At 41.6% G+C, this 18,165-nt stretch overlaps 1 protein-coding gene across 1 annotated transcript in view; it reads right to left on the bottom strand.

Annotated features, from left to right (window-relative positions):
- Window positions 1-10,626: 10,626 nt before the first annotated feature.
- Window positions 10,627-18,165, bottom strand: part of nt5c1aa (5'-nucleotidase, cytosolic IAa) — an 8,626-nt gene continuing 1,087 nt past the window's right edge. The window contains exons 2-4 of the mRNA XM_031585831.2: window positions 14,285-14,446; window positions 12,143-12,327; window positions 10,627-11,824 (exon numbers count right to left, since the gene is read on the bottom strand). Coding sequence (XP_031441691.2) covers window positions 11,468-11,824; window positions 12,143-12,327; window positions 14,285-14,446 — 704 coding nt within the window. The 3' untranslated portion in view covers window positions 10,627-11,467. The remainder of the gene's footprint in view (window positions 11,825-12,142; window positions 12,328-14,284; window positions 14,447-18,165) is intronic.

Here is an 18,165-nt window from a genome sequence, read left to right as displayed (position 1 = left end):
AGCTTTGCCTGGTAGCGCTGTAGCAGCGCCGCCGTGTTGGTTGTGCAGGCAGCCTGCCCTGCAGCCAAGTAGGCTTTCTCAGCCAGCGCCGCCTGGTGCCTGGCCACTCGCGTGGGCAGGAGGGGCTTCTGGCCGAGGCGCATCGTGGGGGAGGCGGGCGAGAGGCAGCCCGCTACTGCATCCTCGACCTGAGGGAAGGAGAGGTAGCCACTCTCACTAGCCCTGTCGAGGTGCATGTACGGGGCGAACCCCGGCACTGGGGCACGGCCCGAGTAGGGGGTCGCCCACGTCGCCTGCAGCTCTTCGTGGACCTCCTCAAAGAAGGGGAGGGCACTAGGAGCTGGTGTGGTGGGGCCAGCGTAGAACTCCCCGTCCAGCAGCGAGGACCGCACGCTGGGAGGGGGAGGGAGAGGGAGCCCGAGGCAGCTGGCTGCTCTCAGCGCAACCTCGTGGAGTTGCTGGCCCAGAGTCCGTGACGTGGCCGGGGGTGAGGCTACCCGCGGCCGAACATCCTGACTCGTCTGCATTGCTTCTGCGTCCGAGCTGTGCTCGTCGGAGTAGCCTAGCAGACTATCATCATCCAGTCCGAAGTCTAGCTCCAGTTCTGGTGACAGCTCCACCGTCTCGCGGCTGGCAGGTGGCGGCGACGGGGAGAGGCTCACGGGTGAAGCTGCGGCGGTAAAGCGGCTGCTTGCACACACGTTGCCTGAGGCTGAGGGCGCACTCGGTCCTACGAGGGTAATAACCCCGGATGGAGCCGGTGCAGCCCTCTCAGCGTCCACGCGTTCCCATAGCGCGAGGCTAGCTAGCGCAGATGCCACAGGCAGGGTCGACGCCTGAGAGCGCCGCCTCTGCGTGGGTCCTGCCGAGGCAGGCCACGCACCGACGGTGGCGGTCGCCTTTGACCCGCACATGCCCACAGTCGGGGTATTGCCTGGACATCTTTGTTCTGAAAGTAGAAGAAAGTATTAATACACAAGCACACTATTAGCAACGAACACGTTGTTAGCAATGCTAGCAGGCTAGTCAGAAACTTAGCCAGCTAGGCAGCTAGGATAGTGGCTACTACTTCCAAAATGTAGTTGAGTCAACGAATTTTGCAGCGCCCTGAGCTAGTGAGGGTAAAGAACCCGAATAATTCACCAACCCGTAGAGAGCAAAGCACACAAAACTCTTTGACTTTCAGTAGCGTAGAGGATTTACTCGGAGCTGGGGCTTCGTCTTGCAAAGTTTTTCAAAGAGGATATATTCGTGCTGCGCTGATGAATTTATAGACTCCTGAGGGGGCGGGCCCAGGAGTAAGCGGAGACGAATCGCGGCCTTTCAGGCGTGATTGGATAAATGCTTTGATTTGGGTCCATGACTGACGTCATGTACCATTCTGTTATATCGCAGTGAACTGCGATAAGGAACCCTTTCTCTCCTTATTGCGCAGTTGGCAATATCCTCTTACAACGCCAATGCAGCCATATCTCCTACTGAAAACTAAGCCACTATCAGACTTTTTATAGGCTATAGATTGAGCAAAAGGTTTTACACACGTTTTTGTCCTAAGGACAGTGCTGTGGACTGATGCAATTTAAATTATTCAAATTGTTTAATTGATTTTATTGAGCAAACATTAATTTGGCCTTTCACCATTAGTCCTAATGGTGACGGTGGTGGTGACGATGATGATGAAACTGCGTGTCGGCGCTCTGAGAGTTCGGGATTCCTGCAGTACTCCAGTATTGCCACAAGGAAATATACTTACGCAAAATAGAACCTAGAGATACGTACTTTTCCACGTCAAAGATGTTTTTTCTAAATCTGCACTTTGACGTGGATTTGATCGCAGAAACACTCCAAGATCAATTCTGTGCGTAAGTACGTTTTATAAATGATAGCCCATGACTTACATACACAGCAGTAATAGTGGGATAATTTCTTCATCGACAACTACATCTGTATTTTTCCTTCATACATGCACATTTCAAAGCAAATGCTGTACTGCACCACTTTTGTATAGTTGGTAACCAGGCTGCAAACAAACAAAACAAAGCAGAAAACTGAATAACCTTTCAGCAAAATGTATAGTCCTGCGGATATTATCGAAAAATAAATCCCAACGGGATGAACAGGACACACAGGACAGGTCTTGTTTCGTCCTGAAGGGATTTATTTTTCGATAATGACTGACGGACTAGACATTATTCCACTTATTATACGGTTACTTGCCAAAACGATAGAAGACATTCCTCCAAAATACCTCTTTTTAATTATTTTGTTGCCGTTTCATGATTTCTGCTAAGAAAAATTGTTCTTAAAAGCATGTGTGAATAAAAAAAATCGTAATTAGTTGTTTAATTTATTTAATTCACTGCTCATTAACAGTTACCCCAGTATCGTATCGTCCTTCTAGAGCGCAATATCAACTTTCGATATAACTAGGGATAGAGTGGGTTTTGGTTTCATTGCTCAAGAGACGAGCCATCGTGTCGTGCACTCCTCTCCATGCAATACACCTAATCTTCCCATAAAAAGGATGATAGCTCCTGGGGGTTTGTGCAGGATTTGAGACTCGTGAATGACGCAGTTACAACTAAGACAGCTGCAACAGGAACAGGGCCCCAATTTTAATAGTATGCAAATACAATGACAAAAAAGGCTTTTCTATTTCTTTCTATTTCGATTTCTTGTCCAACAGAAAGAAGGCAAGCTCGGCATCTAAATTGCTTGGTTACTTGTTCAGTCAGTTGCTTGGTTACCCTCTCTTTCTCTTCCTATCCTCTGACAACATCTTCCTCTGTTTCTCCATGGCCTCTGCCATGATATCCATACAGGGAATACTCTGCTAGCTTTGTCTTATTGCTAGCGCATGGGTCTAGGTGTTGTTGTGGTGGTCCCATAAAGCATTAAGTAGTTCTTGCGAGAGGTCTCGCACCCTGTATCCCAAAGTTACATTGCAATACCAGGTGTGCTGTGGCAGTGGCACAGACACCATTCTCCGTATTACAAGTCAGTTTACCACCAAAATTATTTTGAAGCTGTTATCTTAAGGTCAAATTGTTGCAAAATGTTACTTTTATGCTGTATATTTTAGTCTTGGAATCATGTATGTATTGTGTGCATATGCCGCATGTGTGCTAATATGTTTTATCCTGGCTTATTCATGAATTCATCTGCCTGCTTTTCTATGTCTCTACCTGGCCAGAAGATGGGTCCCCCTTATCAGTTGAGTTCTTCTCCTTCCTGTTAAAAGGGAGTTTTTCACCATCACCTAAGTGCTTGCTCTAGAGGGTTCAGGCTCCGGCCTCTTTAAAGCACTGTAACAATTGTTACTGGCGCTATATAGACAAAAAAAAAATTGAATTGAATTGAAAAGTTGGTCATCAATCATAACACTCAAGTTTCGTGCAGTTTTAATCGCCATCAGTGATGATGACCCGAGTTGAATCAGGGCAGTACTTGTACTCCATACCATTGCACTTTGTTCTACTTCTTAATCTTTTTTGTTTTGTTTATTGTATTCTTGTGTCCCTTATGGCACCAACAGGAGCAGCGCTCCAGATTTTGTGGTATGCAAAGCTAAACAATGACAATAAAAGCTTTCAGTTTCAATTTTTTATTCAATTTAGTAATTTAGCTGGGAATACCAGGAGCTCAGTTTTCAAAAGACTAAGCTGTGGTCCGTCATTCAAACTGAAATATCACTGATATCTAGGTGTGCTGAGCTATCAAAGATCCATCTTTGAGAACTAAACTTTGCCATTATTTTTACAAGAGTTTCCACTTACCCACTTACCATCCTGGACCTCCAATTCTCCCTCCATCTCTCTCCTGTCTCCCATTCCTCTTCTTTTTAAGGATTCAGTTGAAGGGTTCACGTCACGTCAGAGTACATCTCTCCCACTGACCCAATGCAGCACACCTGTGTGTTTCAATGAGGCGTACATGCATGGACTTTCATGGTGCTGATGCATGCTGGATAGTACTGTACATGTTCTTCAGCGCCAGGTCCAGTGTGGATCATCTCCAGACGTGAAAATAGCATTTACAGAAACCTTGCAACCTGCACTTTCAAATAAATACACTGGTCAATGAAATGATCATTTACAAAAGTTAATAGGAAATGAAAAAAACCTGCAACAATGCATATTTCTCAGTCACACTTCAAGTAGGACAGCACAAATACCCTCTTTTGACTTGATGGGCTATTCACATTGTAATGCCTTGATTTATTTTGAATCCTTGGGGAGCCAATTAACATCGACTGTAAACAAAACTCAAGCATAATTATTTCAAAGAAAATTTAGCATTTTGGAAGATGGTCAGGAAGATCCATAAAGTTAGTGGCAATGGAAAATAGCCTATATCAACAATCTGTTACAGTAGGTTAACATTTCTATTATATTCTATTTCTATTCATATTTCATAACGTTTCTATGAATATACCATTGAGTCAAAACGTTGAGCTCTCACCAATGAAGTATATAATACTGATTAGCCTTTAAAGATGGCGCCCACCAAAGTCTGGGACATATTCAATTTCTCATAATCCAGTCCATATAATGAAAAAGCAATCAAGGGTGATCCAATTGAGCGACTTTGACTGGGGCTATATCATTACGACCATATTCAATGTGGAATACCCAGCAACAGTGGTCTGAGGAGGGCCAAACCATGATCCGGCGATAGGTTGGTGAGTGCCCAAGCTCATCAAGACAGTAGTAGTGCGCCGGTTAATATGTAAGGGATAATGTAGTCCGGCGGTCATTATCGAAAAATAAATGACAGTGACTGAAATCGATTTATTTTCCGATCCTGCTTATTATACGGTTACATGCCAAAACTATAAAAGACATTCCTCCAAAACACCTCTTTTTAAGAATTTTGTTGCCGTTTCGTGACTCCTGCTTAGAAAAAATAGTTAACTTTAAAAATGCAGGTGATGCGTAAAAACCTATTCCTTGCTAACTTCAAATTACAATGAATTTCCATTGCGTTAACGGACTACGCGGAATGATGTGAAGGTGAGAATTAGAAAAACCCGTCATCAATGGCAGCGATCATCATTTTTTTTGCAGCAGCAGTCAATATAAAGAAACTTCAGACCTCCGAACGTTGGGGTAGCCCATTCAAATCAATTGAACTTTTTGCAACATTGCAAGGAGCTGTATAATACATATCAATGAAACTGTAATGGTAATAGTCTATTGTATCAAAAAAAGGAAAGTGGATTGATAACGACATCATCTTTTTGTAATTTTCCTGATCAGATATGCCTGTCATTTCCCTGCCATTGATACATTATTAATTTTAATATCAACATAAGCACAAGATTTGCACACGTTTGTTCTGGGCAGATAACATACTTCCATTTCTTGGCAGTACAATTGAGGGATTCCAATGCCAACCGCTACTTCCATCTAGTGGTGGATAGTGGTTGCAGCCCAGGAACAATTTACCATACAAACAATTCTACTCTTATAGTTTTGTAAAGTAATTCTGACAATTTGACAATCTGGTTGTGTCATAAACTTTGCACAAAAGGGCATGCACCACATCCATAATGTTAAGGAAAAACAAGTATCTGTTGAAAATGATGAAGCACTTAGTCTTATTGATTGATTATTGAAGTATAATTGATTTAAAAGTACTCTTGCTAACATGCAAATCTCTAAATGGCCTTGCCCCAACTGACCTCAAATAATGAATTGTCCCCTACTGCCCACATAGACCCCTTCGTTCCCAGGGCGGAGGTCTCCTTGTAATTCCAAGTATGAAAAAGCACAATAGATAGATAGATAGATAGATAAATGGATACTTTATTAATCCAGAGGGAAATTTAGGTCATAGAATGCAGAGCCTTCTGCTATCGAGCTCCCCCTCCTGTGGAATAATCTTCCTGTCTCCATCCAAGAAGCAGACACCCTTTCTATCTTTAAGTCTAGACTAAAACCATTCCTCTTTAGTGCATCCTATATACACCACTGCTGAGCTTTCAGTGTGCATGGATTTAGTCATGAGTTAAAGGTTTGTGAACACCCTCTCACTCCCTGGCTGTTGGGGGTGTGTGAGATAAGACTGGACAGGCTGTTTGGAGATGTCTGGCCCAGATAGGCTTGTTCTGCTCACGCTCACCTGCATCGCTCCTCCTTCTCATGTGGGAGGTCAGGGAGGTGACCTAAGCCCTTTATCTACCAGTGGCATGGACATAATATATCTTATTACAAATACGTTGTTCAGCAAGATCATTTATAAATCTATTGTCTAGTCTCCTGTAACTGTGATGGAGGTCAGGGGGTGGCCTATTGCTGGGCAGGGTTTTGACGCCTTAAAAGATTTGTTAAAGACAAATTTATGGCCAGCTCAATTGAATTTTATTTATATAGTGTGAAAATAATACAATTGTCTGAAGGAGCTTTACCGCTACTGTATTGTAAAAGCAGCTTCAGCATCCTATTTAAAATGATAGATTAGCCTGTTGTATAGCTACCAGTGGGTTTGCTTTCATGAGATTGGACCATAATGGCCTGCGGCTTTGTGAAACACTGAAATCTTGAAATTCTTGTGCTGGAACCTGTTTTGAGGTTTGGCAGCCATCTTTGATATCTGCTGGCCATTTGCATTACAGCTAAACATTGTGATAAATCTCATGGTAGGCATAGTAAAGCTTTGTGAAACCCTGAAAACTTTGAACCAGTTGTGCAGGAAAATGTGTCTTTCTACAGTCTTTTAGTGCTAAATGTGGTATTGGACTTTGTTGTGGACTTTGTTGAGTGTCATGAGTAGCCTGTGAAACTGAGAAATAAAGCTGAAACCAAGCACATTTGGAAAGGCATACTTCAATCTCACTTATGCTATATATGGAACACAAATGGCTCAAAAGTTTCTAAAAAAAAAAAGACATTAATCGTTGTCATCACTATCAGCCTTATTGTTATTATCAACAACAGCTAGCTTTTTATGTGGGTTTAAAATTAAGCAAAGTTAGAAATCTATTTTAGCATATCAGGGCCAGATCTGTCAGAAAAAAGCTCCTATCTTCAAGTCTAGGCTGTAAAGCTCTGTCACATGATGCAGTCAATGATCCTGGCGAAAGGATGTTGATATTTGAGCTCAACAGCCAATCAAACTACCCCCCTCTACTTCTGAGTTTTTGGAGCACACACACTGAACCGACAGCTAGAGGACCGTGAGGAGCAATTTGATAAATTTGACAACAAGTGTATTGGATTAGAGTAATGGATTGCACCTTTAATGTGCACTGTGCTGTCCATTAGTTATAACCTCTCACACCTCTCGTTTATCTGATGGTGAGACTGGCTTCACCTTTAATGTGCAGTGTGCTGTCCATTAGTTATAACCTCTCACACCTCTCGTTTATCTGATGGTGAGACTGGCTTTCTTGCTTCCATTGACTCTCACACTTCCTGCCTTCACACAGTTAGAACCCATTGGACTCATGATAACTGATCGATTCAAATTATATTTGGTTCTTATTTATCATTCACCAGTTGACTGGACAGTTTTGTGGATTAGCTGGACATTCTCCTGTCTTAAAATCCAATGATTGATTGTCCACAACTAATCCTCGATGACATGATTATTCATTTGGAAAAGAATTCAGCAAACTTATAGCCCCTACTTACCTTGTTTAATGTTAAATTAGTTTGTAGCCCTCCTGTTCATAACGCTGATAAGGAACTGGACTTCATTTCTATTGCATAGCTCTATCACAGAAAAAGTAATGCTTGATCCTCTAGTCTACATGAATCAGACCATTACTTTATAAACCTCACCATCTACCGGAACATTCTATTGTTCCTCCTCTAGCCTCATTTTGGCATAGTCTCTGAAGTTCTCTCCTGGAGTCTCTGAAGTTATCTCCTGGAGCCGTCGGAGTTCTCTCCTGGACCCTTTGGAGTTCTCTCCTGGAGTCTTTGGAGTTCTCTCCTGGAGCCGTCGGAGTTCTGGAGTCTTTGGAGTTCTCTCCTGGAGCCTTTGGAGTTCTCTACTGGAGCCTCTGGAGTTCTCTCCTGGAGCCTTTGGAGTTCTGGAGCCTTTGGAGTTCTCTCCTGGAGCCTTTGGAGTTCTGGAGCCTTTGGAGTTCTCTTCTGGAGCCTTTGGAGTTCTCTTCTGGAGCCGTTGGAGTTCTCTCCTGGAGCCTTTGGAGTTCTCTCCTGGAGCCTTTGGACCCTTTGGAGTTCTCTCCTGGAGCCTTTGGAGTTCTCTCCTGGAGCCGTTGGAGTTCTCTACTGGAGCCGTTGGAGTTCTCCTCCTTGGTTGTATTCACTCTTCTTCCTCGTAGAACATTCTACTCACTACATGTTGATGATACTAGTGACCCCGGGGGCTAATCCTAATCAAGGGCCCACCGACAAATATTTACACAATTTTTTCAGGCTGTCAGGGAAATGTTTCATTTCGGAACTACAGGGAAATGACTATACCACCCCTTAACTCAATACAACACAACACAACACACACATGGACTCTATCAGCATTCGTGGCATGTAATACTCAATAATCCTATTAATATGAGTTGAGTACATGACCACCACCATTAAGAAAGGCAGGTATGACTATTCAGTAAACATTCATGCTGTTTTTGTAAAAACAATGATATCTAACTTGAGACCGACCACAAAACCAAGGCAAAACATACAGAAAACTTTTTTTTCTTTTCACTAGGACAATGAAATGCTACAGTACATAGCATACAATAAATACTATTCCACGATATACACACACATGTTATGTTGCAGCAGCATTCACTCCATGGCAATTAAGCTACACAAATTGTGAGCAAAGAGATTAGAAAAATCGTTTCAAACACTGCCCTTGCAATTTACACATTTTATAACTCTATTGTTCTATCAAGCTAATTAGATGAGTAGACTGACTTTTGATGTCCATATGGTAACTAGCCAGCCCAGTAAACAACCTTTGTTGATGTGGTAAATACATTTAAATAAAGCCAAATCACTTACAGACAGTTAGCTCCAAACTAGGTGATCTGGATGTCTGTTAGATGTTCCACAGACATTGCTGCTGAAGCTTTGGGGCTAGAATAGTGGGGATTTCTTTCTTTCAATTCCTCATTTCATGTTTTTTAGAGTTGACCACTCTTTTTGTGTACCAACTAGTGCATTGTGTGGACGTTTAATTCAAGAATACAGCCATATATATCGATCTCATAAAGTAATCCTTCTGAATGTTCTTCTGAATTTAGTGCAATAGGCGCAACAAAGTGTTAAAACCTTACCCTCAGCTGTTCTTGTCCTCCCCCCCGATGACTCCATTTCAGCTTGAGTTCAGTTTTTTACTGCCTTTCCATCTCGTCTTCACTTCATCCATTTCTCTACATCTATCTGCTACAACTTTAATTTTGTTTGTTACAGCTGCCAAAATAGACCTTGTAGTGTGTGTAGAATTATGGTCTTGTAATGGTCTTTATGTTTGATGATTTCAGATGATGAATCTATTTTCTGATCGCTAACATTTAGTTTCCTTTTTCTGTTGGATAGTGGTTCCATGTTGCAATTCCATTAAGCTTTTATACCCTCTGGGCAGCGCAAATGATGGTTAAAGGGTGGTGAATTATTTGACATGTTTGGATTATGTGATCAACCACAATTTGACTACATTCAACAAAAGAAACAGCGTGCACTTCCTGCTGACCGGGTAAGTACGTACTTTTTTAAACTCCTTAGTCCATTGCACTGTTGCACTGTTTGTTTGTTTGTATTGTATTGTATTGTATTGTATTGTATTGTGTTGTATATTTTGTGTAAGCACACTGAGAGTCACTTTACCAAGTCAAATTCCTTGTTTGTGCAAACTTACTTGGCCAATAAAACCTGATTCTGATTCTGATTCTGAAGTCGCTGTTTGTACTGTGCTCTCAGGACATACAGTGTAGGATGATACAGTAAGCCCTTTCACCTGGCCTATACAAGCCCTCGGTGAACATCAGTCAAGCCCTGTGTTAGCATTGATGACTAATGAGTCTGTTTATGTTGAATAAAAATAGCGCCAAGGTTAACAATAAAGAAAATACTTTACAAATTCACCCATCTCGATAATTAGTTTCTTTAAAATGGGTTCTTATAAGGTTTTTTTTCATCACCTTTAAGCTTGCTTGCAATACTGTTTTAAGGCCCTGGCTGCAATACAGCACCACAACTCTTTTGGCACTATATAAATGAATAAAAAACTGACATAAATAAAATTGAATGGGAAACATAGCAAGCAAGGTGTCAGGAGGACAGCACAATAAACTTGCTGTTTGCAGCATTGTTCATTCTGTTGTCTTACTGTAAGAGTAGCCTTAATTACAACAGGTAGCGTTCAGTGTTCATTCTGTTGTCTTACTCTAAGAGTAGCCTTAAATACAACAGGTAGCTTTCAGTGTTCATTCTGTTGTCTTACTCTAAGAGAAGCCTTAAATACAACAGGTAGCGTTCAGTGTTCATTCTGTTGTCTTACTCTAAGAGAAGCCTTAAATACAACAGGTAGCGTTCAGTGTCTTCCTGTCACTATTTGTGGAGCTCAGACACACATGTTGCACCCATGTTGCACCCATGTTGATTTCACAACCATAGAAAAATAAAGCATCCTGTTTAAAAAAAAAAAAGATCATACAATAGTACAATATTTTATACAATAAGATCTTACAGCAGTCCGACTATGGCTTAATACACACGGATAAGGAAAGTGGTGTCAGACCACTGCATTAAAAACATGCTGGCACTTTCAATCAATCAGCTGCCCATACTTGTCTGGTAAACTCATGCACTGCAATGGAAAAAGTAAATGTAACTCTATCTTTGTCTATGTGTCACAAGCAAATAAATGTTATATTAAATCTCCCAGTGAAGGTTTTGTTTGAGGAGAGGAATAGATTGCTCTTAATAGAAGGGATTATGTCTGTACATTAATAAAGAAGAGATTATGTCTGTACATTAATAAAGTACTGTGCCTTTGACCAGATGGTGAGACCAATGCATTGCATTTACTCATCAGAATAAAACAAACAAACCACATGGTCTGTCACCGCATAAGAAGATCTTTTTGTTCGTCCTTGATACCGACTTTGGCTTTTATAATTTCCTTTCACTTCAGTTTAATCTGTGTCATTCCATGGCTGTTTTCCCACCGTGTGAATACATCTAAAACACTGTCCCTTTTGTGGACTGCCCACTGGAGTATTAGTTTTGCTTTCACCGCTGAGTGTCAGAAGGAACATTAGGTATTAGAGGGATACTTTGCCTGTAGAACCCTCTCAGTCCATATCTCCTGAAAATACCTATATTAGTGTATGTCTGAAAACTAGAGTTGCACCTTGGAGACATGCATGTTTTTGGTATGATCAGAAATAAACAACATTCCAACAAAGTGCTCATCAGAAATGACCATGTCCAGAATATTTAACCTAAGTAGCTTCATCCATGCCTCTTGTGGTTCTTACACCCTGTTGCTGCTACTTTGAGGGACTGGAACTCTTTTTGTGGGAGTGTTTCTGCGCAATACCATAGGGCACATGTGCTGCAATGGTGCCCATTTCTGCTGCCCCCTCCACATGGAACATTTGGTCATCAAAGTAGATGTGTGGCCGTATCTTCTCCAGCATGGGGCCCTTTGGTGCTCCAGCCAGGAACAGTGCTTCATCAGTCTCCAGGCCCCAGGCTCGGAGGGTCTTCAGGGCACGGATCCCAGAGCTGGCCGCAGATCGTGCTGTCACCAAGTAGGTGCGGATGGGGCAGTTCAGACGATGACCCTTTGCATAGAACTTCTTCTGGAGCTTTCCTAGAAGTTCCAGGAAACCCTTCAGCGGACCCTGAAAGAGACAGAGAAGGTGGCTGGATTTCCCCCAAAAAAATCTCTTCTTTTGGTATTCAGAGTAACATTGGAACAACTTGTCTGTGACATCATTTTTGTACATTCAACTGGTAAACAAATTCTCACTAGCGTAAACCCAAATGTAAACCCTGTAGTTGATGACAGGAGTTTGTAACAACACGTAGAGCAAACGTTTGTTTTAAAATTGAATTTTCATACTGTTGTGATTTTATGATCAGGTTTAAAAATCAAATTGCAATTAAGTGTCAGGCACATTGTGTGAAATGAGAGCTGACAGAATGTTCCTCATACTTACATGATCTAGAAGCGTATTCTCATTTTCCCGCTCATGCTCAAAGAACTTGTCTAGCCCGTGAGCTTTAAAAATGCGTTCGGACTCATCTGAGAAGAGAACTGCATCTCCATCAAACGCGACCCTCAGCTGTGTCTCCGACACCTCCGTCTGCTTCTCTGACATAAACATGGTGGCAGCTGCGATGCCTTGAACAATAAACACAAAAATACATAAATGACAAGTTCTGCTTTTTCAATTGCTTGGCACATTTCTCATTGAGAATCAATATTCTCAAAACCTCTAGTTAGTAGTATGCACAATTGTTAGCTGCTACCTAAATGATCAGTTCTGTACATTTTGTTGATTAAAGTAAACTTTTAGTCTAAACCTGGAAACAATGGAACGGATTTCATGCCACCTTGAAATGTAAACAAAACTTCGGGATAACAGGAAAAACAATAACCACAACGTTATAGAATAGGTACCAGCCTCACACAAACAATATGTAATCTTACTAGATGTACCTAACTAATGAACTAAAGGGGAGGGAGTGTGTTTGTGTGTGTGTGTGTGTGTGTGTGTGTGAGCGAGAGTGAGAGTATGTGTGTGTGTGTGTGTATGTGTGTGTGTGAGCGAGAGTGAGAGTATGTGTGTGTTCGAGCATGAAGGCTCAAGTGTGCACTGTAGGGTGCGCGCCAGAGTAACGGGTGTGTATTTCTTTGTTTAGTCTCCATAATAACGCGTGCACGACAAAGAAACTAGCCTATATGAAGCGCGAGGAACAAGTCGCTCCTTTTGTAGTGCTTGCAGAGTTCATGGGTCTTTGCAATAACCTGCTCTGCTCGTTCCCGTTGTAATGTTAGCTGGCAGACTTTCTGTTGCAGCTGCTCGTCCACCCTATCATTTCATTTGGGACCCGTAGGCCAACTGTCAGGATTTACTTTAAGGTTTTTCTTCTCTTTGACCGAAGGTGGACACCAAAAACGAACATATTTTCTTTCTTGTAAAAGAAGCTAATCTTATTAGCTCATGCTTTGTAAACTGTGGTTTTGTGCACTTTCATTGTAGATCTATTTGCATAATTATAAGCAGATTTACTTCTTAAAGACTTGGTTTCCTCATTTTCTTTTCTAAGGTTACATTGTGCTGTTGACTCACAGAATAAGTTTTGTGGTGCCCCAAGCTGCGTTTGGGTCCCACTTAGTTTAAACACGGGTGAATTCCCTTACCAGGCCTATACAAGGCAGACTTTAGGACCCTGGGGAGGTGTTCTGGGGACTAGGCAGGTCGGGCTTTCCCTAATTGAAAGCTCACCTGCAGATTGTTCGACTAGTTGCTGATCAGTGGCAATCTAGTCAAACAAAAGGGTTTAAAGAGCCAGTAAGAAGGACTGAAGAGAGAGAGACAGAGGGGAAGGTGCCGGTAGCACTGGGTGCAAGCCGGAGGGTTTACCCCATTTTCTGTTTGTTTGACTACCTTTGTTGTAAGTTTGAAGCCTTAATAAAGAACCTGCCTTTGAGGAATTCCCTTGTTGCAGGTAATTAGTAATTGTATCGAAATACATTTTTAAAGTAACTCTACCAACCCTGGGTCAGGGGGCATAGTTCAGGTGACCTCAGGGTTAGGGTTAGGATTAGGGTACAGTTGCGGTGATTGATTGGATGAGAGATGGTGACTGTTCGCCAAGTTCCTGATTAAATCACACAATGAACGAATTCCAGGTGTACCAACAATGTATTGTTTTACAATGTGCAACATGTAGAAACCGTTGAAATACAATGGACAAGAGTTATTGCTTTTCATTGTGTGATGTGAAGAGAACGTGCCGCCATTTCATTGCATGCATCTGGTTCAACTACCATACGAAAAATTACACACAATTTAATGATGAAATCGTGCAATACCTCTTTGCTTTTCTCCTAATGTACAATCAACTAATTTTCTTTTTCGAAAAGTACATACTGTGAAATCGTGCCACCGGAAAATCTAATCACTATCCAATCACAGTCCTCAAATAAGAGGCATGGTTTAGGTCGCCAAGCATGTAGTAGCCGTACATATGCTCCTCCTTATCTGCATATATATATACATGCCCAGCTCATCTTACAGACGTACTATAGACCAACTCCCTAATACACGGACACAACTCACACAGAGACTCACCCTCAGCCAGAGCCTCCTTCACCTTTTCAGCATCTGCCGACAGATACAGGTTGGTCTGCCATGCCTTCAGGTAGCCAATGGGATTGGTGCCCCCCGTCATGCAGAAGCGTTCAATGAACAGGTCTGAGAGAGAGAGAGAGAGAGAGAGAGAGGACGAGAGAGAGTGAGAGAGAGAGAGAGAGAGAGGACGAGAGAGAGAGAGAGAGAGAGGACGAGAGAGAGAGTCAACACCCCAAGTTAAATACATTTATAGCGCACATTTAAAAACAACCTGTGGTCAACCTGTGGTGCTTTATATACAAAAAAGAAACAAACTATGGAACATCAAAAACACACTCAAAGTGAGGAGAAATAATGAAGTGAATAAATAAATAAAAACAAGTACACAACTACAAGGCCAATGAACAAAAGTGTTATTTTTGAACCTAGATTTCACACATTCATCTCAGCTGTGCACATGTGCAAGGAAGACTGTTCTCTAATTTGAGCTCTGCTCTGGAAAAGGCAGTCTTCTGTACGCCTAAGGTGACTATAAGGGACTTTAATTCAATTCAATTCAATTTTCTTGATCAATATAGTGCCAATTCATTGCACATTGCACACTAAGGTGACAGTGGCAAGGAAAGGGTTCCTTTTTAACAGGAAGAAATCTCAGCAAAACCCAGCTCATTAGGGGGGACCCATCTGCTTGGGGCCGGCCGGGTAGAGAGACATAAAAGGGGCGGTGGAGGGCAGAAGGGAAGGGGGAGGAAGCAGGTCAATTCATACATGCATCAGGATAAAACATATTAGCAAACATGTGGTATATATACACTCAAGGATACATACAAGATCGACAGTGGATACAAATGTATAGGTTAAAAAGTATTGGTTATAGAACAGTTTGGTGGGTATACAGTATGCTTATAAGGTTGCTATAATATGGGTAAGCAGAACTCTGAAACAGAAAACTGTCAATGTCAATGATGGCGTTCATTTCTATTATGGGTGAATAGGCTGGCACACAATATGTATACAAGCTCTTCATAAGCAGAGTAGAAAGTGCACAGCAGCACCCCGGGATTACAAACCCAGATTAGGGGACGGGAAGAACCTGGGATACGAACCCTGGTCACCTTAGCCATCCAGAGAGAATGTGACCTGTACTCTGGGAATCAAAAGGGTCTTGGTTGGCAGTAGGGCATAATTCATTCCTTGATAATATGCTAGGTAATTTGGAGTTTTGTAAGTTAGGAGTACTTTTAAGTCTACTTTTCACAGAGCCAGTGTAGTGTAGCAAGTACAAGTGAGATATGTTCATATTTTATAGTCAGCAGCAGCCTTTAGTTGGAGGCTCTTTAGTGAGTTGTTGCTACACCTGGATAGGAGAGCATTAAAATAGTGTAGTTGCAAACTAATAAATGCGTGGATTTGTTTATCTGCATCTTGAAGGGATAGGGTTTTTCTGATTTTAGAAATTATGTCTTTGAGATCTGTTTTATGTGTGAGTCGAATGAGAGGCCTTGGTCAGTAATTACACCATATTTGACACTTGTGTTGGATGTCAATGAGATGCCATCAAGTGTGAGAAAATAGCTGGACAGTGACATTATTCAGAAGGCTAACACGATTCTTTTTTATTTAGCTAGCTAGGTAAAAGTGAGGCTCATTAAAACAGGCACCCTCAACCCTAATGCATGCTGCTCCATCGTGGATCGCCTACCTAGGTGTCAGGGGCAACAAACCAGCCTGGCTATTTCAAAAAATTGTGATCCACAGTGCAGTGATTTTGAGTTAAATAAAATAAATTGCAAATAATGTAGATCATAGGGACTGATATTCACGTATCTTATGCGCAATAGGGATACACCTGCTTTTAAAACTGCAATAGGGATACACCTGCTTTTAAAAAGCACACATTTTTTACCACAAAACAGACGTGTTGTTCCCTGCAGTTTTCATACATACAACAGAATATGTAATCAATCACTCCTTGCGCTTCTAATTCTAATTTTCCCAAAACCTCCCACTTTTCCCACGACCCTCCAATGAATCCATATGCAAGTCAGAAGAGTGCAACTTGTCAACGCTTATATCATTTCATGTCAACGCTTATATCATTTCATGACAAACTGAGGTAACAGCTTGCTGCATCAACAGAAAGATAAAAGCTTTTCCATTTTTGAAAAGGCTAAGCATAATTCCCATTTCATTTAAATGTATGTATCTACTTAAAAATTATTTTATTTCATTTTATCCAAATTGACACACAAGTGAGGCATATTACAACCAATCCAATTGCCGTCAACACATTTGCAACATAATGCAAATGTCACCATGGTCACAAGGTAAATTAAAAGTGTATGAGTGGGATAGGATGTCTAAAGCTAATAGCCCATATAGATCACCTGTGAATATGAAGGAATAAAAAAAAAAACATTTGTAATTACAAATTACATTTTGCAAATACATACACCACTTTTCATCAGGCTACCATGTGACTTTAGCAGCATGACAGAACAATATACACCGACACACTAGGTGGCAGCATATGATTTTGAAGCTAAAGCCGAATTATCTGCAAACAACAACACACGATACATTTGTTTTCACAGATTACATAATAATGAAAGTTCTTATGGTTAATCCTAAACTGTCAGTATGTGAACTCCTCAGACCTGTGTTTTAAAGACTGGCTGGAAATGAATAAAGAAATAAGAAAAGCTTTCATTTGAACTCCAAGCACAACAATCTGACTGCTAGGCTTTCAGCAGGATGTTGTTGCAGGTCAATACGTTCATTTGAGCTAACAGTCTCTGTTTAGCCATTCACTCCCATTAGCCATTTGTGAACTGAGCTCCAAGCTGATCCAATTGCCTTCCATACAAACTGGATCAATGCTCATCAGCAGCACCCCTGGCCAAACTGGAATAAAACACAATGTTTCACACACACACACACACACACACACACACACACACACACACACACCTGCACTTGTGCCAACTCTCACTTGGTTAATAATGTGTGTTTCTAGACCATGGTGAATGAAGAGAATAGCAGCTGACAGTGCCAGGCTAAAGACATTTGTGGTGGGCAAGAGGGATTCAGATTCAATTAAGTTTAATTGTACTCTCTAAAGCCCCATTAACAGTTGTTGTTTATCTGACAAGACTACAGCAGAATTAATGTCAAAACTACCAGCCGCACTTGCCTCAGCTCTTACTCCTGGCACTGAAAGTGGCGTATGTAATATCCCCACCTCATATCGACCTACTAACAGATGGCTCATATGTGTACTTCACTCAACCATTGACAAAATAAGAAAACAAAAAAAGACTTGCCCCATGGTACACTGACCAGACTCGTACACATAAACTTAAATTACACAGTAACTAGAAAAAAAACGGTACTCCACCAAACTTGAGGTATTCAACCTGGCGTGGAAGCAGGGATGGATTACCGAACGGGCCTACCGGGCCCAGGCCCAGGGGCCCATGAGCTCAGGGGGCCACTAAGCCAGAGCCTCTGCGTGAAGTCGCTGTTATGTATCTCTTATTTGTGGTTGAAAGAGGTGAATTTTGTTAATTTGCTGTTGGCTTTAATTGAGTGTACCTGCGCTGTGTTAGAAAATGTGTATGTGCGCTGTAAATCAGGTGAAGGTACAGGTGAATTTAGTTATTGTGCTGTTGAAAAAAAATGTCATTACATTTAAGTAATGTCTTGCGAGCGCACATTTTTTTTCCAAAATCAGCGTACTATTCTTCACTGATTGAAAAATAATAAAAAAAACAACCTGTGAGGGACCAATGTAGCAACCCCACGTGCTGGGATGTGGGCTAAGTTGGGGAAAAGGTGCAGGTGATGGTTGTTTTATTATATATTATATTATAAAACATAAT

This window comes from Clupea harengus, chromosome 19 (assembly GCF_900700415.2).
Source record: "Clupea harengus chromosome 19, Ch_v2.0.2, whole genome shotgun sequence".
In the NCBI taxonomy this organism is placed as follows: Eukaryota; Metazoa; Chordata; class Actinopteri; order Clupeiformes; family Clupeidae; genus Clupea; species Clupea harengus.
The sequence above is the reverse complement of the archived record's forward strand: the minus strand, read 5'-3'. Positions and strand labels throughout refer to the sequence as shown.